The 27,263-nt window shown below is 39.3% G+C and overlaps 1 protein-coding gene across 1 annotated transcript in view; it reads left to right on the top strand.

Annotated features, from left to right (window-relative positions):
• Positions 1–27,263, top strand: part of ULK4 (unc-51 like kinase 4) — a 259,528-nt gene that overhangs the window by 51,886 nt on the left and 180,379 nt on the right. Inside the window, exons 21-27 of the mRNA XM_054992150.1 lie at positions 3,414–3,596; positions 7,710–7,837; positions 13,269–13,402; positions 17,528–17,649; positions 17,970–18,026; positions 25,325–25,376; positions 25,464–25,558. Of these exons, the coding sequence (XP_054848125.1) occupies positions 3,414–3,596; positions 7,710–7,837; positions 13,269–13,402; positions 17,528–17,649; positions 17,970–18,026; positions 25,325–25,376; positions 25,464–25,558 (771 nt within the window). The remainder of the gene's footprint in view (positions 1–3,413; positions 3,597–7,709; positions 7,838–13,268; positions 13,403–17,527; positions 17,650–17,969; positions 18,027–25,324; positions 25,377–25,463; positions 25,559–27,263) is intronic.

Genomic DNA, 27,263 nt, shown 5'->3' on the forward strand with positions numbered 1-27,263 from the left:
AAAGGGGAGTCGCAGGAAGAAATGGATTCTGGGATTGAAGGGAGGGCATAGGACATTGCGAGGCGAAATACATCGATGTGAGGCATTCACACTGAGGCACAAAATAGCGTGACTATCAAGCACAAAGCAGAAGAGAGAAAATCGCTACAGTGTTGGAATAAAGTGGGTGCTTGCCGGGAAACAGCGCCATTTTAGCGCTAAATAAAAGCCCGTGTGACGACGGCCCTGCTTTTAAATGGAAATGTCAAAATTACTGTGTAGCGAGGTTTACGAACAAATCTTGATGTAGTTGTGGCCATAGATAGTTGTTAGGTTTATGTACTCCCCTCTCACAGTGCCCTGAAACTAAACACAGAAGTTTTTAATTCTCATTAGCGATGACATCCAAACATAGACAGATGCCTTCATTGAGGTTTGGTTTTTTTCCCAGTAATTGAGTCACTCTTAACCACTATTTAGCCCTTGTTAAGAACTGCATTTACTGGTAAAGAAGCAAACCTCAGCGAAGGTGCCTACATATAGACATTATAAGGTATTGGAACTGAAGTGAAGTCTTTGGTCTTTAATTTTGGTGTTTGAGCGGAGCGGGGGGCAGCATGTTAAACCTGGCAATTAAGCAGGATTTTGTGCATCATCGCTGAGATTGGTTTATGATATCTGAATTTAACCAAAGTAGGTTGATGTCCTTATTGTCAGTTCAGTGTTAAGAATTTGTACAAAATAGTGCTGTTCCTTGTGCATGGCTAATAAATACTGTTTGTGGTATTTATGTATGTTTGAAAATGAACTCCTTTTGAATTCTCCTTTTCTTTGCTTGCTTTTATATGGCTGGCTAGTTAAGCGGAAAATAAATCATGTTTCCGATATGCATTTTAGAATTACAAAATTGACAATGTGAATATTTAATTTTTTGTTTGATGAGATATTTAAGGCAGGTATCAGGAGAATGTGCATCAAAATAATTTTTTTGTTTTTAATACAATAGGAGAATTAAGCACACATTTATAAATCACGCTTAATATGCCATATACTGAACAGAAACCTTCTTATCGCCTGTTGTCATGTTCTGTATTTAACTTTATATAATATGGGTTCTCCTTACAGGAATTCTACCTTAATTTTATGCATACATAATCAATTTTTTCTCAGTATTATATTAGCAAAAATGTTTTTTGTGCTCTCTTATGGATAGCTGGCTGTTTGTGTACAAAGGTATTTTGAAAAATTCCACAGTTTTGGTCCGCTTTTGTAAAAACAATTCAGTTTTCTTTGGCAGAAGTAGGCTTTGTACATTATTTTAGAGTGATGTTTTACATCAAAACAAGTATGCTGGAGTTGTAATTTATTTTTAAAATCAACAATCAAAACATAACCCCCCATATCTGTTATTAAAGAAAGCATTTTAATACTAGATGTATCCACTCCGCAGCAGTTGCATAGTAAATAATACTGTGCAGTCTTATCTGTCATGAGTGATAAACCAGATCTGTGTCACAACATTTCCTGTTTGCTTTGGAGTGTAACCTGCCTCAGGTATGTGTCACAGACATAATTTTTAGAGAGACTGAATCTTTCATCATCTCGCTAGTGTAAAAAATATTTCTGTTACATTTCAGAGTCAAAACAGGTTCAGTCTTACAAACTTGGCTTCTGAGAAGCTTTGCCGCTAAATAAATAGCATAGATGTGACCTTGTTAGCCATGAAATATTTTCAGTTACAGTCCTAGAACAATGCAAACATGAAGTCACTAAAATGTGGGCTAATTCTGCCTTGCAGAGGAATACAAAGGTTTGCCAGCTCACTAAACATTGGTTATCCTTATATACCTTTTATGTAACTGAACTGAGATATTGTCAGTAACATTAAGTTAATGGACATCTGCAGTTGACATATTGGCAATGCTTTCTGTTTTTATTATTTTATTTCTTTTTTATTATTGTTTGTAATGTACCATGTGTACCTCAAAGCAATATAATATTGTCAACTTCCTTTCAGATTTTAGAGATCCTCACTGCCCCAGCCTGAGAAACCTCCACAGCACCCATCAGTGGCCAATGTTATATGACTCTTTCATCATAATATCATTCTAACATTCTATTTCTTTTATAGTTTCCTTATTAAAATCGATGCAAAGGGTTTTCCCCCATTAACTACACCAAGGATCTCAGTGTTACCAGTGGTCAGTTTATACATTTGATAGAAATGAACGGTAAAGTTTCTGGCAGCAAGATGTAGGGTGGAGGTTGTACATAGAAAAATGCAGTTCCAGGAAGAAAGGCAATCCATGTTACATTTCTGATATCAAGTATTTCTATGGGTTTTCTCAGGCAATGTTTAGCCATCATGAAAAACTGTAGGTTGTGCAAGTAAGTCTATCTCCCAGACGTAAATAATGTGTAGTGGCTTGTATATTTGTACCTCTCCCTGTTCCAAATAGGGAGAACCTACCCCATATACCGCTTTCTCTGTAGCTGGGGAGCCATGAAGAGTGGTGCTACTCAAATAGTTTAATAATTCCAATGTCACAACAACCCACATAATTAATATAAACTGGTTAATAAATCACCTACAAATAGTACAGTTTGAAATCCTAATTTATTGGGTCATTTGCGCTCAGATGAAACAATTAATTAGGGTTTAATCAAATCACAGTTTATTGTAACATTTGAATGCACCCCTTGGAAACATTTTTTTTTACTGAAGATATTTGAAATAAATAAAAATATTTGTCTTTTTTGTTATGTCCACATTGAAAGCAGAATAAGAATATTTCAAGCGAGTTACCATAGTCAGGGGAGGAATGGGAGGTAAAAAATGTCTGGAAAGGGCCCTAGCCCACCCAACAACTGAAAGGGAGGAATAGGCTTACTGTGACTTGCACTTGGCTCATGCCCACTGGGGCTTGTGGCTATAATAGTTTCCTTCCACTTCACACCTGTTTGCCTTGTTAGGGTGGGATCTGCTGGCTTCTGTGAGGTGGGGGTCACTGGCTTGTGGTGCTAGAAGCTCTGCTTACCTTGTGGAGGCTTCCAGCTCACAGTGGCAGTGGATCCCTCCCATGTCATGCTCATCTGTGAGGGGCCACTGGATTGTGACATTACCAGCTCCCACCCCCTTGCGGGCTTTGCAAACTTGCAGTGGCTCCTGTTTGTTTCTTGCAAAGCTGCTGTGGCACCAGGATGGCCTCCAGGGTGGGGTGGGGGTGTTCAATCCATCTGCTGGCTGGGGCTTTGCCCAGTGACCTTAATGGCCAATCTGCCCCTGACCATGATAAAGAAATAGGATTTTCCCCATTTTGTGGGTCCTTGTGGCTGAAAAGTCACCTATATACAGAGATATAAACAAATTTTAAATAATATTTGTAAAAGTAGAAACTTTATCTGATCAGAGTGTTTTGTTTTATATTATCTAGGCACTATGCAAAATTACTCGTCACTCACCTAGTGCTTTCCAGAGTGTGATTGAAAAAGTGGGATTAACTGCTGTGATAAATTCGCTGGCAACTGGAATATGTAAAGTTCAGCAGTACATAATTACTATGTTCTCTTCTATGTTGGCATGTGGGATCCATTTGCAGAGACTGGTTCAAGAAAAGGTTTGATTTAAATTCGATATTCTTTATAATGTTACAAATAATTTTCTTAATTGTTTGTTATTTTAATAGCTCTTTAAATGGTGAAATGTCTCACTAGAGTTCAATAACCTTTAATATCCATTGGCTTGCATCCTGCTGATAATCACCACTGATGGAAAGATTTCTGTCACTGGCATGTGCCTCCCCCCTCCCGGTTGCTGCAGCCCAAATTACACCATTGAAATATTGCTTGTGTCGGACAGGGGAACCCCAGCAACACCATGAGTGGGGTATTGAAAGTCTGCTGCAGGAGGGAGAATTTTGTAAAAGCATACTAGCTTTTATTTAAAAAATAGTTTTACCCCTGGATTTTTGTCCCAGTATCAAAATTGTTGGCTGGATTGGCTTTTGGAGCCAATATATATTTGTGATTGTTTCCCAGCATCTCACCTTGTGAGTACCATTAAATTTTTATGACATTTCTTAGAGAATCAAGGTATGATGTTTGCATAAATGTGGTATGATCCTGGAATCCATGATTCCTAGAATCTAGGAGATCCATGATTCTCCTCGATTTGATTGTTCATGGTTGGATTATACTGATATGATTAGCGCTCTCTCTCTCTCTCTCTCTCTCTCTCTCACTGTGTGTGTGTTTTAAATAAGTAGAAAATGTTCAGCATGGGGAGTTTTATATTCCATGATTTAGCCCTCCCTTACAGATAAGCTGAATATAAAATAGTGAGGGACAGAACTTGACATGAGAGGCAGAAGTAATCTGTATCTGAGTTGCTGTTCAAATGCAGTACATTTTGTGAGCTGTAGTATGGCCATCAACTAATAATGGCCTCAAGGAAAAAACCAGTGAGACTACTTTGACATAATGCTCCTAGATGGTTAAAAGTGAAATTAATGAGTGCAGCAATGCAATCTTAAGATGTACTTTGATTATATTATCCTATATATAATATAATATATTTGATTATATTACCCTAAAAGGACCTTAGGCTAATTTAAAAGTTAAATGTCTCCTACCAAAGTTATCTTTTTAGTAAAGCGGACAGCTCTTTTAAATGATACCAAAGAATAAAGCTAGAAGTCCAAGGAATTGATATACTTTCTGTTGTTCAATTCTGTCATCATAGGGATATAACTTTAAAAAAAATGCAGGCTTCAGTAGTTAAGTTGAAAACTGCATACAACAAAACCCACGTTGTTTTATTAACTCATGACAGCATAACTGACTATAATGGCTTACAAGAATAAGTCCAGAACCCTTCATTCCAGAAAAGTCTATACAGCACACTGGCTTTTAGACAAAAATAATAAAAAGCTAAAATACAAAGTATCAAAATATTATTCCTGAATTTAAAAGAAAAAAAGAAAATATTTTAATATAGCTCACATTAAAATTCAATGAAAAATCAACTGGTTTGCTTCTTGTTTATCCTAATGCCAAATTAATGGTGATGGTTCACATTTTAAGAGCAGCTGAAATATATTTGGCAGCACTCAAAGTGGTGTGAATTTCATTCCCAGATAGGAGATTAAGCATGTGATATCTGAATGGTTGGGGAATGTTACAAGAAAGGGGGCTATCAGGAGAGCATGAAAAGAAAAATGTGTATATTAGGGATTCAGGAACTTGAAGCCTACATGGACATTCTTTGGTCATTTGGGATGTTAGAGAACTACATTATAGGTTTAATTGTGCATTAAAACAGGCCAAAATGACAATACAAAGGAACAGTAAGAACATGTAGATGCCTATTTTCAACAGAAGGCAATGCCTTCAGCAGGAAGCATAGACAGTGTAAAGCTATAACAATGTCTTCTATTCTCTCATTTCATCACTTTTTCTCCTTAGCCCATTTTAATGCACTACTAATTTATTACTCATCACATGGGCTGCAAAAACACATCTAGACGACATCTTAAAAATACCACAACTATCTTTTCAAAAGAATAACAGAGAGTTGTATTAATGTAATCCCCAATTCTTTTCTTCCTGTACTGCTTCTATATATTTTAGTTTGGAAGTTCAGAGGACCCCTTTGTTACAGTGAAAATAATGACAAGTTTGTGGCCTCCCATTTAATACAGCTGCTAGTGTGTATACTGTGACCTTAAATAAAAAGCATGTACAGTCATAGTGTAATATATTTTAATCTGTATTTGTTGTAGAAATACCCAGGGCTCGTGAACTCTAACTTCACCAGGACTCTCATTTGCTTTGTCACTGTTAGCTGAATATGAAGTTATCAGTTCTTCAAAACAACGTGTAGGGACAGGGATTCTAAAAGAAATAAAAATTTGCAAGACAGATTATTATTAAAATATAATGGATCCCTTTATTTTCTGAGAGGATACTGTCTTTGAAATATTGAATTTATGAGTTATATCTGGAGGTAATACATATGAATAGAGAATGCAGACATGAAGTTTCAAGAGGGTTCTAGATTGTCCAGATTACATATCCAGGACTGGCTTTATCATACTGCTGAACTGGCAGTGTTTCATCTGTGCAACTGTTTGACATTTCCCCCCATGTGTTCATGTGCTATATTTATTTTGGTTGGAGATAAGCCTGATCTTTTGGAAGGCTTATTTTTTATTATCTCCAAGCTAAGGACTAGAGATGGGCACGAAATGAACCATGGGACAAAATTCCGAACGGAAGGGCTGGTTTTCAAAGAAACACCTTCTGCAGGTCCAAGTTTTTACAGAACAAACGACTTTTCCTGCTGTTCCATTCCGTTGCTGGTTTGGGAAGCCAGACACTTTGTGCCATTCAATCCATCGGCCAGACAACAGTGGCGGCCTTTTGGTTGCCCCCAATCTGAGGCATCCACGCTTGACTGGCAGCTGTCCCTGCGAACTAGGGAGCTCCCACTCTGGCCCATCCAGCCAGGAAAAGGGCCACCCCCTCAAAGTAGCTGCCAGCAGACACTCCAGTTTTTGCCACTGCAAAGAGAAAATGACAGGAAAGGGGGGACCCATGGATCATGCCTTTCCCAGGGGTCAATCCCTCTGAAACCTGGGGGGGGGGCTTTAGAGGACAGTGAGGACTATGTCCACTGCAAATTTGCTGGGTATTGGACACTGGGAAGGTCAGTTTGTAGCCCCTCAAAGTAGCTTCCAGCAGACACTTCAGTTTTTGCCACTGTGAAGAAAAAATGACAGGAAAGGGAGAGACCCACAGATCATGCCTTTCCCGGGGTTCAATCTCACTAAAACTTGGGGGGGGGGTCTTTAGAGGACAGTGAGGACTAGGTCCCCTGCAAATTTGGTGGGTATTGGACATTGGGAAAGTCTTGTTTAGTTTGGCTGTGAGCGTGAAGGTGCCTGTTCTGGGCTCCCTCAAACTGGCTCAGAACCAGCTCAAGTTTGGCTAATTCGTGGTTCGTGTTCCGTAAAAATGAACGAACCACGAACCACGTGGTTCCTTCCCCCCCCCCCCGTTCCGTGCCCATGTCTACTAACAACGCATCTGCATGGGGAGGGGGTATTCATGTTTAGTTTGTGGTATGGGAAGCAGTCTAAAGGATATTGCAAAGTGTCTTTAAGCTATCAGAACAGGTTTACTTTGGAATACTAGAGTATTACTTGGAGTAGAAAGGTGGGATTGAATAAAAGTTACCTAAATAATAATTTACATACTACTACTGTTGCTAGTGCTTACTATCTAGAAATGCAGTTAGCTAATTAACATATAGCAGAATTCTTATTCCACTGGGGTGTATCCAAAGAACTGTCAAGCGTTAATCTGTAAATGCACAAGAGCTTAGGCCAGAGACTGTATGACATGTAAAAACCTGTGACAGAGTTTGCAGTGCTATAAGTAGATTCTGTAGCATTTTTCTTATTGTATTCTATGCCACTTTTTCCACAAGCAAAACATGTTTTTTAGATTTAGTTTCACTTTTATCTTGTAACAGTCCAGTGTGAGATGCAAAAATAGCCCTTCTGTGAGCATAAGAAGTCTTCTGCACACAGAGCAACACTTTTGAATTCAACCCATCTCATTATGTAATTTTGTCAAAAAAATTTATTTGAAAACTAAACAATGCACTACATTAACATTTCTGTGTATTCTGTCATTAAAATAGTGTTTGTATTTTTCTTTTTTACCAGGACTTTGTAATTGCGGTCATTCGACTGTTCCAGAGTCCTTCGGCTTCCATTCGAGCAAAAGCCTTTTTGGTCCTGTTACGAGTTGTAATAAATAATAGGGAGATGCTGCTTCTGAGCTGCCAAGCAAGGTATAGTGATGGTTGACATGAAAGTCTTAATAGGTGAAACTTTTCTTTACAGTTTTATGGCAATCCTGCACTGAATTGCTGTTTTTAGTAAGCGTTTTCTGTGACAGACTATATGATTTTGTGCTCATAATGAAAGTTAGCTATCTACCAATGGGTGATAGAGATGAATGGCCTATTATATAGGAAGAATGTTGCTTTTTTAGCATTCTGTATGTCGAAAGCTGTTTGTTTAATGTACAAGAATAATAGATGAAGTTTATTATCCAGGTGTCTGAGAAGCTGAAGGATACAACTGCTTATGTTATGACTAAAAATCTAAGCTGGTGAATAGCAAAAATTTCCCGTTTTCAAATGTCTAAACTTTGGATTGAATAGTAATTCAACCAGTTATATTGATTGTGTTCTTTATAATCTTTTTAAAATTTAAAAAGCGTGTATAGGCACCAAGTATATACAACAACTGTCACATTGCTTCAAAGCTATAAAATCTGGAGATAAAACACAATTGGTACATGAGAATAGTTCAGTATGAGTTAGTTGACACAGAAGATACAGCAGTCAGAATAATAATCATCCCAAGGCAATACTGCATAGATTTCCTAACTTGAAAATAAATGTTGTTCATTTCATTTTAACCAAGTTATAAAAATAACATTAACATTCATTCGAGTTATATACTGCCCTTCAGGACAACTTAATGCCACATTCAGAGCGATTTACAAAGTATGTTATTATTATCCCCGCAACAATCACCCTGTGAGCTGGGTGGAGCTGAGAGAGTTCTGAGAGAGCTGTAACTGACCCAAGGTCACTTAGCTGGCTTCAGGCGAAGTGGGGAATCAAGCCTGGTTCTCCAGATTAGAGTCCTGCCACTCTCAACCACTACACCAAATTGGCTCTCCAAACTGATGTTAAGCTTTCTCTAAATTTCTTAGGTAATATAATGAACCAGTTTAAGTATAACAAGGTTTTTGATAGGCCAATTATGTGTGAAAAAATATTTTTCTGGCCTGCCAGTTTATTTTATAACTTTAAGGATACAATTCTACTATGTTCATTTACTTGGAAGTAAGTCTCAGTAAGATTGAGAATTTGTCCTGTGATTCAACATATTAGATTTGAAAGCCACTGTTCACATAAAAGGATACTTTACTACTTTGTTTTTTATAGGTAGTAAGATCAAGGACTGATGCTGATATTCTAAATAATTAATACAGTTTTGCTTAAGGTACTGTTTACAAAGATAACATTAATATTATGAGATGTGTTCATAAAAGTATGTTACCACATACTCTTATGAACACATCTCATAATATTAATGTTAAGATGTAGGAATGACACAGCGTACATCTACAGAAATGATTTACAATGTCAATTACATATTCTGAAGTATTTTAAAGTCTTCAGGCAGGTGCATAGAAGCAGTTGCAAATTAGTTTACTCTTAGATCATCCTCTTTAAAAGCAGATCTAAAAAATACCAAGAGCAGTGGTTCTCAATCTTTCATATCTTATAGCCTTCTAATCGCTCTGTTCATGAACCTAGCTCTCACCCTGAGAGAAACAAAAGCCCAGTTTTCCTGAAAAGAACATTATAAGCATTCTGTTATTATATTTATTGGGGTGGATCCTACCCATGTCCACCACTCTACTAAGCAAAGTTTGTTTATTAAAAGAAATCTTTCCTTTTTGCTCAAGTTTGAAACCTTCCTCCAATCTAAGAAGATTTCCTCTAAATTAAGGGATCTTCAATGTATTGTCGAAGGCTTTCACGGCTGGAGAACGATGGTTGTTGTGGGTTTTCTGGGCTGTATTGCCGTGGTCTTGGCATTGTAGTTCCTGACGTTTCGCCAGCAGCTGGCATCTTCAGAGGTGTAGCACCAAAAGACAGAGATCTCTCAGTGTCACAGTGTGGAAAAGATGTTGGCAGGTCATTTATATCTACTCAGGAGGGGTGGGTTTGAGCTGAGTCATCCTGTAAGAGTTTCCCAGGGTGTGGAATGCTTATGGCGGGAGGCTTCACTGTATCCTGAGGAGGTTCTTTTGCATATGGATTGGTGCTTGATGTGCTAATCTTCCCTGCAGGGCTATTGTCGGTTATAGAGTTTGTTAGCCTGGTGTTTTTCAGAACTGGAAACCATGCTCTGTTCATTCTTAAGGTTTCTTCTTTCCTGTTGAAGTTTTGCTTGTGCTTGTGAATTTCAATGGCTTCCCTGTGCAGTCTGACAAAGTAGTTGGAAGTGTTGTCCAGTATTTTTGGTGTCCTGGAATAAGATAGTGTGCCCTGTTTGAGTTAGGCTATGTTCAGCCACTGCTGATTTTTCAGGTTGTCCAAGTCTGCAGTGTCTTTCATGTTCTTTTATTCTTGTCTGGATGCTACGCTTTGTGGTCCCGATGTAAACTTGTCCACAGCTGCAGGGTATACGGTATACTCCTGCAGAGGTGAGGGGGTCTCTACTGTCTTTTGCTGATCGTAGCATCTGTTGTATTTTTCGGGTGGGTCTGAATACTGCTTGAAGGTTGTGCTTTTTCATAAGCTTTCCCATCTGATCAGTAATTCCTTTGATATATGGCAAAAACACTTTTCCTGTAGGAGACTGTTTTTCCTTGGTAGTTTGATTCATCCTGGGTTTGATTGCTCTTTGGATTTCATTTCTGGAGTAGCCATTTGCCTGAAGTGCGTGGTTTAGATGATTAATTTCCTCATTGAGCAAGTGCGGCTCACATATCTGTCTTGCACGATCCACTAATGTTTTCATTATGCCTCTTTTCTGTCGGGGGTGGTGGTTGGAGTTTTTGAGTAAGTACCGATCAGTGTGAGTTGGTTTCCTGTAGGCCTTGTGACCTAACTGAAAGTTTGCTTTGCGGATGACCAAGGTATCCAGAAATGGGAGTTTTCCCTCGATTTCTTTCTCCATTGTGAATTGTATGTTCAGGTGGATGTTGTTGAGGTGTCAGCAGGAAGTGGCACATCAAAGACATTTGCTGATGGCAGGGGTGTACAAGATTACTTCTAGCATGACAGAAGGTACCAGATGGATAATCTGTGGCAGGTATGAATGGGACACTTGTAGTGTACAGGGGGAATGAGAGAGAGAATTCTTAGTAGTTGTTATGAAAACCCTGAGTCCCATTTAGACTACTTCTGCATCCCACCTGTGGTAGACATACCATCAATTTAGAACCACTTGTCTAGAGGATCAAGATCTCTGTGCTACCATAAAGGAAATACATTTTACAAAGGAGATACAATTTTGTTTTAAAAAAGAGAGAGTATTTCTTAGAGAATTTAATTCCTCTCCTATTCCTGGAAAAAGGGAAAAGACTTTGATGCCTCATGTGGCTTGTTTGAGGGTGGTGAAAATATTTTATGGTAAATGTGTTCTACTATGGCAAAAGTGCTTTCTTTATAAGGCTAAGAGTGCAACATGACACCATTACCATTTCAGATCTTCGTATCTGCTCAGCATTTCACATGAGTTGTTTACATGACAAGACTTTATGATCAGGGTCTGAGAACCCTTCCCGTCCCTTTTTTCAAATGTCCAGCCTGGAGAACCTGAAGCTTGATCACTGTTTTGTGTAATTTTTGGTTGGTCCTAATAAAAATGGCATGAGTGTAGTCTCAGTCACGAGTGTAGTCTCAGAATTTCAAAGTGGCAGAGAGAGTACAGTGGAGAGGCTGTGCTTTTTCCTGACAGCAGTGGTAAAAGAGCATCCCCGGGGTAGAACTGATCCTGAAATGCTAGCTGAAAAGAGGTCTGTAATGTTTTGCCATGTAAATATTTTTGTGTATTTAATTTCAGCTAATGAATATGGGGTTTTGAATGTGTGTTTACTGTGGTTAAAAATGCAGGCTTCTAAAGGAAGCAGGCTGGATGGGTGAGTGAAGCATGCTGTAATTGGATGGTACCTGGTTTAAGGAAGAGTTGAGTGCATTGTTCAAGTTCAGCATTCCGTTTCACTCAAAGATTTGCCAGATGTCCCTGGAAGGTCACCATGTAAGGTGTGGGTGCCAAAACCTCCCAGGATTGCACCTTTGCACTGCTATTCAGAGAATTTGTCTCTGAATAGGGAAGTTCAATTTATTCATCATGGCTGGTAGACAGTGATACACCAATGCTCCATGAATTTGTCTAATCACCTTTAAAAGCCAACTGAACTAGTAGCCCTCACGTATCCTATGACAGTGGATTCCAAATGTTTATTACTTTTACGTGTTATCTAAGCCATTTGTGGGTGCATGATTGTTATAGTCTGTTGTAGATTCATTGGCTGTTTTAATATGAAAACGGCCATTCTACTAACTACTTTTAACTGTCAGTAAGAATTTTAAATTCTACATATTGTGTAGGGAAACACACATGACACAACTATATACCTGGTCTTCCAACATAATATGTAATCTCAGCACATTTGGAAGATGGGTTGCTCTATAAAGAAGTAGGATAATATCTGATGATACCGGAAGGATAACTTATATGCTGAAAGACAGATTCGGCTTGTGCCATATTGATGCTGTTTTGCTGTGGGGGAAAAAAGATGTCCTCAAACAACTAAGTCTTCAGATTTAAACCTTCTGTAGATCTTCAATTTCCTACATAATTCTATTTTTGAAGTAGTAGAGCTGTGCCTTATATTTTATATTTTGTGATTTCTGAACATTCAAACAGTGCTTGCCCCCCCACCCCACGTCCCAAAAAAGAACTTGTGAAGATAAATTGGTATACTAATTGCATTCAATCTACATCTTGTAAATATTTGAATGATTCAATTTGAAATCCTTGTTATTTGTTACTAAATGTTTGATGTTTTTCCAAATTTGCACTTTCAACCTAGTAATGCACCAGTACGGAGTTGTATGGTATATAGTTACGTATTGCAGAATCACTGCTTTACATTTGGCTCGTGTGACATTTTTACTTCACCATACTGTGTGCTGTTATTTGCTAGAAATTACTGTTTACCATGCTTACCATGATTAAATGGGGAATCTTGAAATATTGACACCTTCCTGCATACACAGTCTAAGCTAGTGAAAGAGAGATGTCTTCTCTGAAAATGGCATTTATTAAATCAGGCACCACTGAGAATTTTGCTGCTGAAGGGCAAAAAGGGGGTGGGTGGGATAAAAGTGGGAAATTAAATATTGAGAAAATGAACTACTTTACCAATTCATTCATTTCTTTTAAGCAGAATATTATGACTGGTGTTACCTCAGTACTTCTGAGTAGTATCCAACTACATATATTTATTTTGATTTTTCTGTCTAGGGAATCAGTTTTTGACCTTTTTGATCAAAGGCAAAAAACGGGCTGCTTGGAACACTGTCTAACATCATCTCCCTTAAGGAAATGCTTGCCACAATGGTATAGAGAGTAATATCATTTTTTTTGTCATATGAGGTTATGCTCGCATTTGTTTGTATATAGACTGGTGATGTACATTGAAAGAGATGGCAGAAAGGCCGCACCAGGAAAAGAGCAGCAAAGCAGCAATGAGTACCTGTCAAAATGCCTGGATCTTCTCATTGATCACATTGTGCAGGAGCTACCACAAATTCTAGGTAAATTGAGCTGCCTGACTGTAAATAGGGGTTTTCTCTTACTCCTTTGCATAACACTTAACTGTAGAAAATTGAGAAAATATTGTTTCTGCTTCCAGAAACTGGGAGCCAACTAGACATGCAAGTTTTTTTCTCTGCCTTGGGGACCCTGTTTTGGGCGGAAAGATGGCATATAAATATTTTAAATAAAGAGCTGGGTCTCCCTGCAGCCACAGAGCAGCTGTGAAGTACAGCTGTTTAAAAAAAAATGAGTGACTGTTTGGGTTCCTGCCTCCCCCCACATCCATTTTCCTGTGAAAAAGGGGGGAAGGGAAAGCAATGTTCTGCAAGGGGAGTATTGCTTAAAGTTTGTTTTAGATGTAATCTATAATTAATGCTGTTATTGAGAGACAAATTACCCTCTTTTTAATACCTTGGAACAGACAGTAAATTTGTATCTGCTCAAAGTTGATTGCTACTAAGGGTTGCATGCCAAAGATGGGTGGCACAGGAAAATACATTACAATAAAGAGCAGAGTGAAAGCAGGTAGGGTTGATAATAGCATTCTTTATTGATAAAGAAGCTGTAATACTCATAGAAAAATTCAAGGACAGATTATTTTAGCTTCTATTTATGTATAAGATTATGGAGTAAAACAAGCACTAGAGGGGCTAGGAATAAAATCATATTTAAGTCATGTGTGTTGTGACTTCAGTTGTATCTATCACCTGGATATATGGTGCAAGAGACCTTCAAGTTAGAGAACTTAACAGAGTTATTAGTAGTATCAAGGGTAGATTGTAATATGTTAAGCAGGACTGGAGTAGATATACTTTTTATTTTCAGTTTTAATGGTTTGGATTACAAACATTCATAGAGCCCTGGATAGGGGTGGGTGGGAAGATGAGATGGGTAAGAAAAAAAAATCACATACACATATTCACTCTGATGGTTCTTTACTTCAGATCCCACCTTTCTGAAGGTCCTTTTCTTTAAAACATACACAAACATACCACATACAGTGGTGTGTAGGACTTCATATATTGTCATACAGGGTTTTTTTTCTGGGAAAAGGGGTGGTGGAATTCTGTTATCACATTCGCATGTGCAAAGCGCATGTGCACTCCCGGAAATGCATGATGACGTCACTTCCGGACGTGATTCACTCCTGGAAGTGACGTCACTTCCTGGAAGTGACGCCGCTTCCTGGAACCCAGCACAATGCATTACAACGAGATAAATGTTAGTAAGTTCGGAAAATTACACTATTATGAGAAAGGGTTTTTTTTTCTGTATCTTCTACAAAAAGTGAAATCTTCCATTCCCTTTCCGAAACATTTCATTTCTTTGGAATCATATTTTAAAATATGCAAGAAGGAGGGGGGCTCTAAAAATCCAAAACCCATCTCACAAATCTAAATTCTAACAGATTCCCTCTGTTAGCATAGAAAAAAAATCCAAAATTCCACAGTGTCTGAAATTCCTAATCTAATGAATATTGAATTTTCAAATTTTTAGGGAGGGTTTTGCTTTACTGGAGCAATTCAAAAACTCAACTTTTGCTGCATTAGATCTATACTTAGTTTAAAATGGCTTTTTTTTGTTGCCTGCCAACTCTACCTTACCAATGGCTAAGCTGTTGTGACATTGTGAAATGCTCATAAATATTCCAATGTCCCAGACAAACAATATTCATAAAAACTTCCTTAACACCCATATGTCCACTGCAATTTCAGTGATGTTAATATATTTAACTAACACAGAACCAATCTGCATTCAAAAGCTGTTGGAACCATAACAGTGTCAACTTCAGTCAACAAAAGAATGAAAGCAACACACACACAGAGCCCCACCCACCCCCTGAAAAGAAAGCAGAATGAACTCAAAGCAGCACACACACACACACACCCTACCCCCATGAAAAGAAAGCAGAATGAACTCAGAGCAGCTTAGCCTCCTCTGCAGAGACCATGGGCTGAAGGAGGAAGGAATTGCATGGGCAGATTCTAGAGCTGCCGGAACGCCTCTCTGGCGTGTTCCCCGTCAAAAAAAGCCCTGTTGTCATATTATACTGTGCTAAGATTCAGTGACAACCATGATGTATTGAGCGTTTTTGAAGCCTTAGATCACTGTATAGCATTGTCTAGGTAACTGTCTAGTCCTCAGATTTCAGTGGAAAGGGGAGTTGGGACTTAGTTACTAAGGAATTAACTAGAAGAATCTATTAAAGTGAGAGATGTTTCTTTTCAGTGGGAGGCAGGACTTGAAAATAGTTATAATTGGAAGCAGAGAGTCTTCCTGGATCCAAAATAATCCCAACCTGGAGGCAGTGAGCAGAGCATCACTGGTGCCTAGGATTAAACATGGAAGGCCTATCCCAGTAGGCCCACAAGGGGCAGTAGAGATCCCATTTCCTCTCTTGGACAGCATTGTTTTCTCAGTGAAAAAAATCCTCAAGCTTAGCAGCTAAACTACAGAAGGAGAAATCAGCTCACTAAGACTAGAAGTCTTCAATTTTTTCATACTCGGTAGGACTCATTTTTAACCCCCAAATGGCAGCATGAGATCTACTGCATTGCAAGCCAAGATTAGAACCTTTAAAGAACCCTTTCCATCGCTCAGTGATCTGGCCACGCTGTCCTAATATACCTGAGAGACTGGAGGTGTGGCACTAGCAGCAGGTCTTCCAAAAATCAGCAAAACAAATTGGTATCTCTTTAGAGGCTCACAGGTTAGGCTCTGTGACCCTCCTGAGGATCTCAACCCATGGGATGAAGACCAGTAACCAAGGCAAACCCAACAGAGGCTTTTCCCAAATAGAGGAGAGCAGTGACCCTCTCCTCCGCATCCTTAATCAGTCATGAAGTTCAGTTGGTGCTTGCAGGAAAGGACAATAAAGTTTCAGTTTATGACTCCAAGTACCAGTTTTACTCTGTAGAGGAAAATGTAGATGGGAAAACCCATCAGTTTAAATCCTCAAAATAGTTTTAAGTAATAGTCTTGTATAGCACTCTGCTTAAAATGTAGCTTTAAATGATAAAAATTATCCAAAGGGAAGTATCCACTTAAGATGGAAGAAACTATAACCATAATCCTACAAGCTGCTTCCCAAATATGTGAAGCTAGCATGAAGGACAGGAAATGTATGTGTGTGTTTCCAGTCACAGAATTGCTGTCTCTTCTAAAAACTTCTTCAGAAAACAGGCATTTGCTGCATATCAAAAACTAGAATTAGTTCAAGAAAAGTTAGTCGTTCCATGTGTATATCCCATGCTCTGTAATAGAAGGGAAACAAAATGTCTAGAGTTGCGTTTAACCAATAATATATAATCCTGTGCACATTAAATGTATAAACTGGTGAAGCTGCCTTGTAGACCATCGGTCCACTGAGCTCAGTATTATCTACTTTCACTGGCAGCAACTTGGGGTTCTTTTCCAGTCCTGCTACTTCAGATCCTTAATTGTGCTTGAACTCCCTACCACACTTTTAACATATCTACAGGATATGACTTTTAATCAATGTAAGACTAAACTTTGGCAAAATATACTCTGAGATTTTTAGCATATAAAATACCTAATCAATGTATGTCATCTCTTTTGTATTGACTTGGAGTGATGCAGCTTTTGACTGAAAAATCCTGAAGGGGTGCAGAGGCTGATGCAGATATTCTGAAGGTGTATATTTGTGATCTGATGGGTTTTCAAGCATAGGACTCTGGTCCATGCTGTTGTTCATATATTGCTGCTTTATATCTTAGTCCTCAGTACATCAATCTGGAAGTAAATTCCAATGTCTGGTGACTTAGATCCTTGTGTGTCATGCCTAATCATAAACAAGCAAAGAAGGTCATTGGCTTCAGGAAGTACTGGATCTTGGAATCACATTCTCTTCATATCCAGGGAGAGACATCTCTTTTTTAAATGTTTTGGTGCTGTAGAGTGACAAGATAAACACATTGGACCCATATATTGCTCCACACTGAAAAATTGTCATTGTTGTATTGTGAGCTGATTACACAGCTTGGAACATTCATATTGAATACATATTAAAATATTTGATTGAGATCAAAATAGGTATGTTAGTAAGCAATTAGGAAGATGAGTTGCTGCTGGCTTTCTAATAATATGAAACCTGTCCTTTATAGATGACATGTTAGCAGCTTTAGCCAACGTATCAGGACGTAAGCATCCATCAACAGTTCAAGCTAAACAGTTGAAGGGTTGCCTTCCAATGATGTCTGTAGTACTTCATCTTGTAACATCTCAGGTAACAGCTGTTAAAAACCAAAACTTGAGGAATATTATTGCTTATTTTTGTACTCTGTGAGCTGCTATGAGTGTACAAAATGTAGCCTTCTCTTGCTTTTCTTTATATGGGAAGGCGACAGGAATTGATGCCCATGAGTTTTGGCTTTCCATCAGGAAATCCTTATTTAATTACTAGCAGTGTTTTACCAAGGGGCCTAGTCCCTTCATGCTCCTCACTGACCAAAATGTGTGCTCATTCTGTGTATTATACTAGACCATTTGGCACATATACCACCCATTCCAAATATTTAATCTGTTTTTAAACTTTTGTGCACTTAGGTGTTTCGCCCCCAAATTGTAACTGATGAATTTCTTTGCAACTATGGAACTTTCCTGGTAAGTAACAGTTTTAAGTTACAGATGCACAGAACTATCAGATAATCAAGCCACATGTAAAACCCACATGTCCATAAAGTTGTCAGTTTTTGTTTTAGTATTTCTTTGTGTATACCTTTTGCTGATACAAGTTATTTCCCTAACACACATTCAAAAGAAAAGAAATATTGTAGAGTTCTTTTAAAAACAAATTTAAATGAGGAACTAACAACTCAGAAATAAAAAAAATATATGATGCTTGAAGGAGCTGCAGCACTGTCTTCTGAATACCTGCATTAGGCCCTGCTTTTTATCCATCAAGTGTCTTGTGTTGGACTGAACGACCGGTGACTAAGAACAGCATTCATCCGTCCAGCTTCCTCTGAAATCCCTCCATCACAAAGTGACTGTTCTCTCTCAAGCAGTCTTTCCATGAATATCTGCTTTGCTTTTTGTTGTTTACCAGACAGTTTACAGATATCAGGCCACAACAAGTACCTACATTCAGTCTCAGCATGGACCACTTCTCTATTGCTGCAAACCATCAATATGTGGCTTCAGCAATACCACTTCTTTTGGCCGGGGGGGGGGGCACACTCCTAACTGATAGGTATACAGGCTTTAAACAGCCTTTGCTGACTTATAAGAAATCACACATTCTCTTATAGCTGGTGCCACAAAACCTAAAGCAGGCTGCCCTACATTATATTTTTTAAAAATGTTTATTTTGAGTAAAAGCATAATTACTTTCTTTTCATACTATGGCAAAAATGATACATTTAAGATTCTTTAGTGTTTTAAAAGATGAAGAACACAACCTGCAAGAATTGTGTTTTCATTTTCTCCTTGCCAGAACATTTACATTATGTTTACTTGATGAAATGCTGAGTTTTGTAAACTAGAAAGGTGAGATATTTGTCATGTTCAGCATCGGCACTCTAGCTTTGATATTAACAATAAAACCTCTGTTGGGATTTCAGTTGTGCCACAGCGCACTGCAGTTAAAATGAAGTACTACTTCTATATTGTATTGTCAGTTTCTACCATGACTGTGACAGCGGCTGTCAAATGGACAGGTATATAAGTACCATTTTTTCATTGAAAAAATATGGTGAATGCATATGTTTCAGTAGCAAGTATTTAAATGAATGATATATAGAAGATTGCAGCACTGTCTGGTGATAGCAGAATGGGCTTAGTGTTAATCTCCACAGGTTTCTTCAGTTCCAAGAAAATATAAGTGCCTGAGATTTAACTGGAAAATTCTATGACTGTAGACACCACAATATTTGTAGAGATATTTTTAGATTTAGAATTAAAGTACATTGCAAGCTGAACTTTTAAAAAGGAATCGTAAAGCTTTCTTCTCTTCTAAATATTTTATTTCAGTTTTTAGCAAAGAGGTTGGATTAATGTCTTTTGATGCAAGATTGCTGTTGACTTTTTTCTCCCTCACAGACTGCAGCTTAGGGGAGAGAAAGTATGTCATTGCTGTCCTGCTCCTTCTGCACTAAAAATGCAAAATTAATGAGCAAAAAGCCACAAGTAGGGACATGCATGGGTTTACCCAAAGCAGGAAAACAATGTGGAATAACCCAGCTGCTTCGGGATTTGGGTATTTAAACCGCTTCAATATACTCCATAAAGATTCGGAGCACACCAAAGTGAAAAGGCTGGGGGAAGCATTTAACCCCCCGCCCCAATTGCTTCAGCTGACTGGTGAGCTCTGCTGGAGCTTACTGGCGGGCTCAGCTGGAGCAAGGGTGTCAGATTTAAATATGCCCAAAGATTTCCAAAGTGACCCGAATTGCTTCAGAAAGCTTGGATTCAGGATTCCCAAATCAAACCCACAATGCTGGGCCCAATTTGGAAATCCTGAATCTTTATGAATTGGGTCCGATTTGGGTATTTATTCCAAATCAGAAACCCGAATAGCACACCCCTAGCCACAATCACTGCAATTAAATGAATTAGTAAACAGTATATTTTAATGTAATTTTTCTAGGAATGATTATTTCTACAGCAACTGTCTTTCTCAGTGTTATTTTTTTTTAATTGAATGCCAATAAACTTTTTGGAAAGGTAGTCTACCTGACATGGTACTTTAGCTTGTATCAACAATTAGAATTTTGCTTTGAAGGGAGTATAGTAGAATGTACTTTTTTTTTTCCAACTCAGAACACACCTGATCTCTCATCATGTTGCAAAGGCTTCTTTCATGTCATAGTTTTCACCCTACAGTCATGAGGAATAGAGGGTAAAAACCAATCCAGCTAAAGTGAAGCACTTTGAAGTCCTATTATTTTAACAGAAGAGATAAAAGTTGAATGCCCTGAGATTCTAGTTAACCACACTAAATTTTGAGCTCAGAACACAGTGAAACGATCAGCTTGTGATTTTTGGATGCCTCTCTCTACTAAGAACTTAGAAATCATCTGAAGAAGAGGTGGCTACATTTTTCTCTTAATCATCATTGTAGTCTTGTAAGTAGCTTTTTCATCTGGTATCTATGATGTTGGTATGCCAGCAGCTCCTGTCATTACTGCCTCTAATCAGCTCAGTGACTCAGTCTTGGAGTCCTCAGGGGAAAAGCCAGAGGAGCCATTGGCTGAGGCAGATCAGCAGGACCAGGAGGGTCTGACAGTGCAGAGGCATCAGCTGATGATGTGCCAGAGTCACCAGAGACCATTCTGCCAGATCCCCCTTTGGAGTCTTCACTGCCAGCCCCTGAGATAGCCAGCAGGCTTCTACCAAGCATGTCTCAAATTTGAACTTATAGTCCCAGGACTAATTCCCACTTGGCAGGAACAGTTGTGGCAGAAGACCTGGGCTGAGGTGGCCCAAAGGAGTTGAAGTGCCTATTTGGCTGTATGCAACAACATCCCTGAGTAGAGCAGTGAGACCAATAGTTCCTCACAGCACAGCCTCAGGAGCTTCAATACCTGACAGCAAGTGCAGCTTAGCCTGATTAACTCCCAGACAATTTAGGCTGAGCTTGAGAAGGCTGCCTTGCTTGACCAAGAGGTCCACTAGGAGCTAGCCTTGTACTCTAGCTCTAAGCTCCTTGTCTCCAGCTCTAGCCAACTCTCTCAAGTCTCACTAGTCAGGCCTGAAGACCTGCTCCAGGGGAGATTTGACCAGGCTTCCCTGCAGAGCGCAGGCCCCCTTCATACCCAGAGATGCCAAACTTGGAGGGAGACTTCAGCAGGCTGTCCTCTACCCCCCCTCCCAGTTTGCAATACGTTGATTGGGAAGATCAACGGGAAGGGTGGGAAGGGAAGTGCTGCCAGAGTGCATGACTGAAACAGAGACTGGGAGTTGCTGGATCAGAGGAGGATGAAGGATTGGTCATGGTGCTGAGCTGGGCCGGGAAGATGGAGTGAGGGGTGGGTGGCAGGCAGGGACAGTCCCAAGAGTTTGGGATTTGGAGGAGCTGGATGTCTCTCCAAAACCCCACCATTCCTCCTGAGATTCCCCTTCGTCAACTTCCTCAAAAATTTTGAGGAAATCCATTTCCACTCCCACCAGCAGTGAGACCTGTTCTGCCTCCTCCACAGCCCCCGCAGGGAGATTTACTGCAGTTGGAGTCTCTGGTGCCTCCGAGACCTCCCCCACAATATTGCTGGGCTCCAAAGGGCAACCAGGACAAGCTGTGCACTTCCTCTTCCCATGACCACCTTTGCTCTTCATTCCACGCCTCATAGTGCTGCACACAAAAATAAGTTGGAAGCAAAAGAAACAAGATAACTTTGAGGAGTTTCCACCCTCATGCGACAAAGCCACACAAAGCTATGCTCCAGAACAAGGCAATAGCCCTGGGACTGGGCTTAAGACAGAGCCCCTAAACAACACAGAGGCACCTGCCCAGGCGGCAGAGGTTCTCAAAATAAAAATGAGATGCACACAGTGGGTGCCCAAAAACAAGAGTGAGCTGAAACAAGGACATGTGCCCAGCAAGCAAGAGAGAGAAAGTAAGAGAGTTGGGACTTCAGGAGGAACCCACACAAAGCTGGGCCCCAGAGCCACTGGCCCTGAGTCTGGGCTTGGGGGAGAGGCCCTAAACCAAAACCAAGGGAAACAAGTAAACAGCAAGAGTGAGCCCTCAAAAGAGCAGAGAAAGAATTGAGAAGAGTTAAAGACAAGCAAATAAAAAAAAGAGGAGGCGTAGCCTAGGCCCCAGAGCCAGGCTAAGGCCTGAGACTAGGGTGGGGTGGGGTGGGGTGGAGGGAAAAAGGCACCCTCACCCAAAGACCTTCCCACAGCAAGGCCAAGAGCTGGAAATAAGAGCCTTCTTTCAGTCTCTTTAAAGCAGCAGCAGCCAAAAGCACAATCCCAAATCCTTCCACATACACTCCCACTCCAGTCCCAGCAACACCTCCTCTTCACTCTCCCTCTGTCTACTGGGACTGAAACATGAGGCAGAGAGAGGTGCCTTTTATAAAAAACGCTGACATATAGAAAAACAGGAGGTCTGTGGTTGGCTGACAGACCTGCCTAACAGGGTTTGGAAGGGTGAGATTGGTGTGCCCATGGCTACAAAAGGCCCATCTCCTTGGTTGCTTAGGGGATTGACCCCCAGTGCCTGGCTGTATAGGGCAGAATGGAAGCTTTCCAGATGGCTAGGAGAGCTGCCAATCAAAGGTAAGTGGAATATGATTGGGGTTTCCAATGGCAACAAAAGGTCTTGGCTCATTGTTGCCTAGGGACTCAATGAATCGGTGCCAGCCTGTCTGAAATTACAAATAGTTCATGAAGCTAATGAAACAGGCCAAAAAGTCGTGAATTTCGTGATAATTTTGTGATAACTGCGGCCCCACAAAACGCTGTTTCGCGACACACGAAACGACCCGTTTCGTGACAAAATTTGCTTCATATTTCGATTCATGCCCATGTCTAATGCTACCTCTTTAATGGATTGGGATTTCATTGAATTTATGATATTCATTGACATTCTGTTCATCCTAACATAAATAGTGAATAGGCAAAGAAGAAGACCCTCAAGTTGCCTGTAAATAATAAATCTGTGCCAGGTATCTAATGATGTAAAGGTGACCGGCCTGGATCCAACAAATGGTGTGTCTAGTTCAGCATCCATTTCCATGTAACGGACAACCCAATTGCCCTCAGAAGGCCTATCAGCAAGGCACAAAAGCTAAGTCCTTCCACTGTTCTTGATGCCTTGTTGCTGACATTGAGGGTTAGTGTCTCAACATTCCAATCATCATGGCTAGCATCCATTGACAAATCTATCTTTCATTACATTGTCTAAACCCGCTTTAAAGTCAACTACACTAGTGACCATTATTCATTCTAATATAGGGTGGTATCTTTTAGGGTTGTGCACTTCGGGAATCCGATTTGGGTATTTTACCTGATCTGGAAAGCTTAGGCCCCGATTAGGAAATCCTGAAGCAAAGCTTCCTGAAGCATTCGTAATGCTGGAAATAAGAGGCTTCTTTCAGTCTCTTTAAAGCAGCCGTCGCCAAAAGCACAATTCCAAATCCTTCCACACACTCTCCCACTCCAATCCCAGCAAAATGCTGACATAGATCAGGAGATCTGTGGTTGGCTGACCGACCTGCCTAACAGGGTTTGGAGGGGTGAGATTGGTGTGTCCATGGCTACAAAAGGCCCACCTCCTTGGTTGTCTAGGGGATTGACCCCCAGCTCCTGGTTGTATAAGGCAGAATGGAAGCTCTCCAGATGGCTAGGAGAGCTGCCAATCAAGGGTAAATGGGCTATGATTGGGATTTCCAATGGCAACAAAAGGTCTTGGCTCATTGTTGCCTAGGGAGTCAATGGATCGGCGCCAGCCTGTCTGCAATTACAAATAGTTCATGAAGCTAATGAAACAGGCCAAAAAGTCATCTATTTCATGATAATTTCATGATAACCGCGGCCCCACAAGATGCTATTTTGCGACACACGAAATGCCCCGTTTCGTGATGAAATTTGCTTTGTATTTCGATTCATGCACATGTCTATTCCTCACTATTACACTAGAGCCCACATTTTAGGATTTCTTTCTGCTTTCTTTTACTTGCTTTTATCTGCAGCTCAGTCTCTAATCTCCTTCTCATTGTTCCCAATAGTAGCACATTTCTTCCAAGGTGGAGTTTGTATAACTATGCTGGCAAATCACCCTGCAAGAAAGCCAACCCTCGAAAAAGGGCTAGGAAAAGTTTTATAATGTTACCAGCTTCTACCTCATGATAAGATTAAGAAGTTAAATCCGTGATCTAATTATAAACAAATTAGATCACCAGTTAGACACTCTGCTGCTTAGCAGGATAAGAGGGGAATTCATAGTCGTTTCCATCAGCTTTCCTGGCCCAGTTGACTCCTCCTCTCTGACTCCATAAGCAGCCAGTCACCCTGAAGAGGAACAATTAAGACTGGCCCCTCCATTAGACAGCTTTGGCTGATTTTTATCATACTCCTTTTTGTTAACTGCCTTGAGTTTTTCTGTTGGAAAAGAACATAAGATCTAAACATAATATATGACTTGTTACATTTTTTCAGCATGCTAGGATTTCTTTTTCCATACGGTGATGCTTTTCTCATGTGACCCTTAATGTAGAAGAAATTACACATTTATGTTATAGGGCCTGAACAATTTAAGTAACATATATTATATTATGCAGAAGGTTATTGCTTCTCTGGCACATAAGCATCAATGACATATCTTTTACATCGATATAAAATACCTTCCATGCATAAAATTGAATCACAAAAATGAAAATAAATTAAGTGGCACAAGAGCATTGGGAATAATAGTGAAGTATTTACTTATCCCAGAACATTAATATTTCATTTTACTGCTCTTAAGAAGGATGATTTATTTAGGTTATCCTAAAAGTGTGGGAGGATATCATTTTCTGCAGTTCCTTCAATATGTATCCATAGAGTGTGTATCATGAGAAGTGCCTCAAAAAGATCTCATAAATAGCAAAAAATTGTATTTTCCAGAAGCCTTTTAATCTTTTGAATCTATACCTTGAAGTTAAAAACTGCATTAGAATATGTAGTGCTAAACTACTAATAAAGTGTGTTGTTTAACAGTGTCATATTTTATCCGGAAATTTTATTTCTTAGAAGTACTAAAGTCATTCAGTTCACAATAGTTCTGATGGCATAGAAAACTGACTGTACTTCAAAGATTGTTACAGACTTATATCAGATGCATTTTCTGAAACGTAAATGTGGTTAAATGGTTTACGGAGTCCAACATTATACTCTGTTATATTTAAAAATTTAGACATTTCATCTAATGTAAAAATAAACTAATTTTCTGGATGTTTGTATCCCTCCTCCCACAGAATTTCATCAGATCAATAGATTCAGGAGAAACTAACTTATGTGGAGCAATAGGTGAGTTTGTCATTCCCTCTATCTAAAAACATTTTCTGTCTTTGTTACAAAAAAATAACTGCTGTGATTCCTCTCCCCACCCCGCAGGACAAACAGCTTCAGAAGAACTGATTAAGACTGCTTTATCAGCACTTGAGGCAATAATACAGCATCCAGCCTTGTTAATGCTTTACTGCTCAACAGTAAGTCCTAGAGCCACTTGAAACATTTATGTGCTTACTGGCTATTCCTTCACTAATAAATAGAATATTCCCAGATCATTAGTAGTTATTAGGGTCATGGTTTAAAAAATGAACTGTCAGGGGAAGAAAGGAAATTGATTTAAGAATTTTTTTCACTAGGTTTTTTAAAAAAAATAGTTACCAGTTGTTTAGAAGCCTTGGTTAAGAGCACGGGACTCTAATCTGGAGAACCGGGTTTGATTCTTCACTCCTCCACATGAAGCCAGCTGGGTGACCTTGGGTCAGTCACAGCTTCTAGGAGCTCTCTCATCCCCACCCATCTCACAGGGTGATTATTGTTGTGGGGATAAAAATAACATACTTTGCAAACCACTCTGAGTGGGTGTTAAGTTGTCCTGAATGGCAGTATATAAATCGAATATTGTTATCATCATCATTTTCAAGCAAACTCTGTTGAATCTGATTGTTCATATGAATGTTTTGCTGTAGTCTAAATTCTGTATCTGGATTCAATTTACCTTTTAAATATTCATCTCTGGTTGTGAGCTCATGAAAGATTTTTCTGTGGGAGATGTGAATGTGGTAAAAGAAAAAATAACTATTTGCAATTTTAACAATACTCATAGTCACCTGGATGTATCTCAGACATCTAAAGAAATCAGTTTTCTGCCCCAATGGCCTTACTTTTTCATTACTCTAAATCCCTAATTGTATCAGATGTTAGTGCCATGAACAGCAGTGCTGTACTACAGCATACATACTACAGTGTATAATTTTAATTACTTAGAATATAGCTCATTGGAGGCAAAACGTAATAATTCACTTGCATGTTGAATATAAACTGCTTAGAAATGCTTTCACTCAAGGGATGTCTTAATTCATTGTTGAGCATGACTTGAAATCTATGAATGTAAATGCTGAGCACCCAGAGGAACTTGGTACTTGCTTGTTAAATTGAAGCAGGACATGTTTAAGGTTCCAGATCAATACTTTAAACATAGAAATTCTTAATAGGATACCCTTTTCTCTGACTAGAAGCATCTATCTAAAATTGGTTCCAGAGGGTAGGCTAGTTAGTGTCAACAAAGTTAGATACCATCCTTTTATTCTTGTTTGATAGAATAAAATATTTTTAAAGCTACTTTGAGAAACAAATAAGTTTCTAGAGCAAAACAAAACAACTTTCAAAAGACAATTTTCAAGCAGTTTGAATTTATGTGGCTATACTATTGGCTCACTTAAAATTGTATTTGCATGTGTTACTTGAGCTGGCTTGTGTTCACATTAGTTGTATGTTTCTATGGGCAAATAAATACTCAGTGGACTGGATACTATCTCTCTGACTGACCTACCTAATAGGCTTGTTGTGTGAGAATAAAGTGAACAAGCAAATTAGAACCAAACTAGTCAACTTGGAGGAATGATAGGATAAAAAATATATTGTGGGAAAGAAAGAAGGTGAAGAAGGTAAGCTCACCATTAGAGGCATCTTTTCAAGAAACTCAAGAAGATACCAGGAAAATATTCGAATTTCATGCTTCAGGTTTTCCCGAAGCAGGAAAAACATTTGGAAATACACAAAACCCAAAGCGGATTTGGATATTTGAATCGCTTTGGAATGCTCTGTAATTCAGGGGGCTGGGTTTTCTCCCAGCACCCCCACCCACTCCCACCCCAAATCCTGCATTTACCCCTCCCCTCCAGC

The sequence above is a fragment of the Eublepharis macularius genome, chromosome 11, assembly GCF_028583425.1.
Source record: "Eublepharis macularius isolate TG4126 chromosome 11, MPM_Emac_v1.0, whole genome shotgun sequence".
Lineage (NCBI taxonomy): Eukaryota > Metazoa > Chordata > Lepidosauria > Squamata > Eublepharidae > Eublepharis > Eublepharis macularius.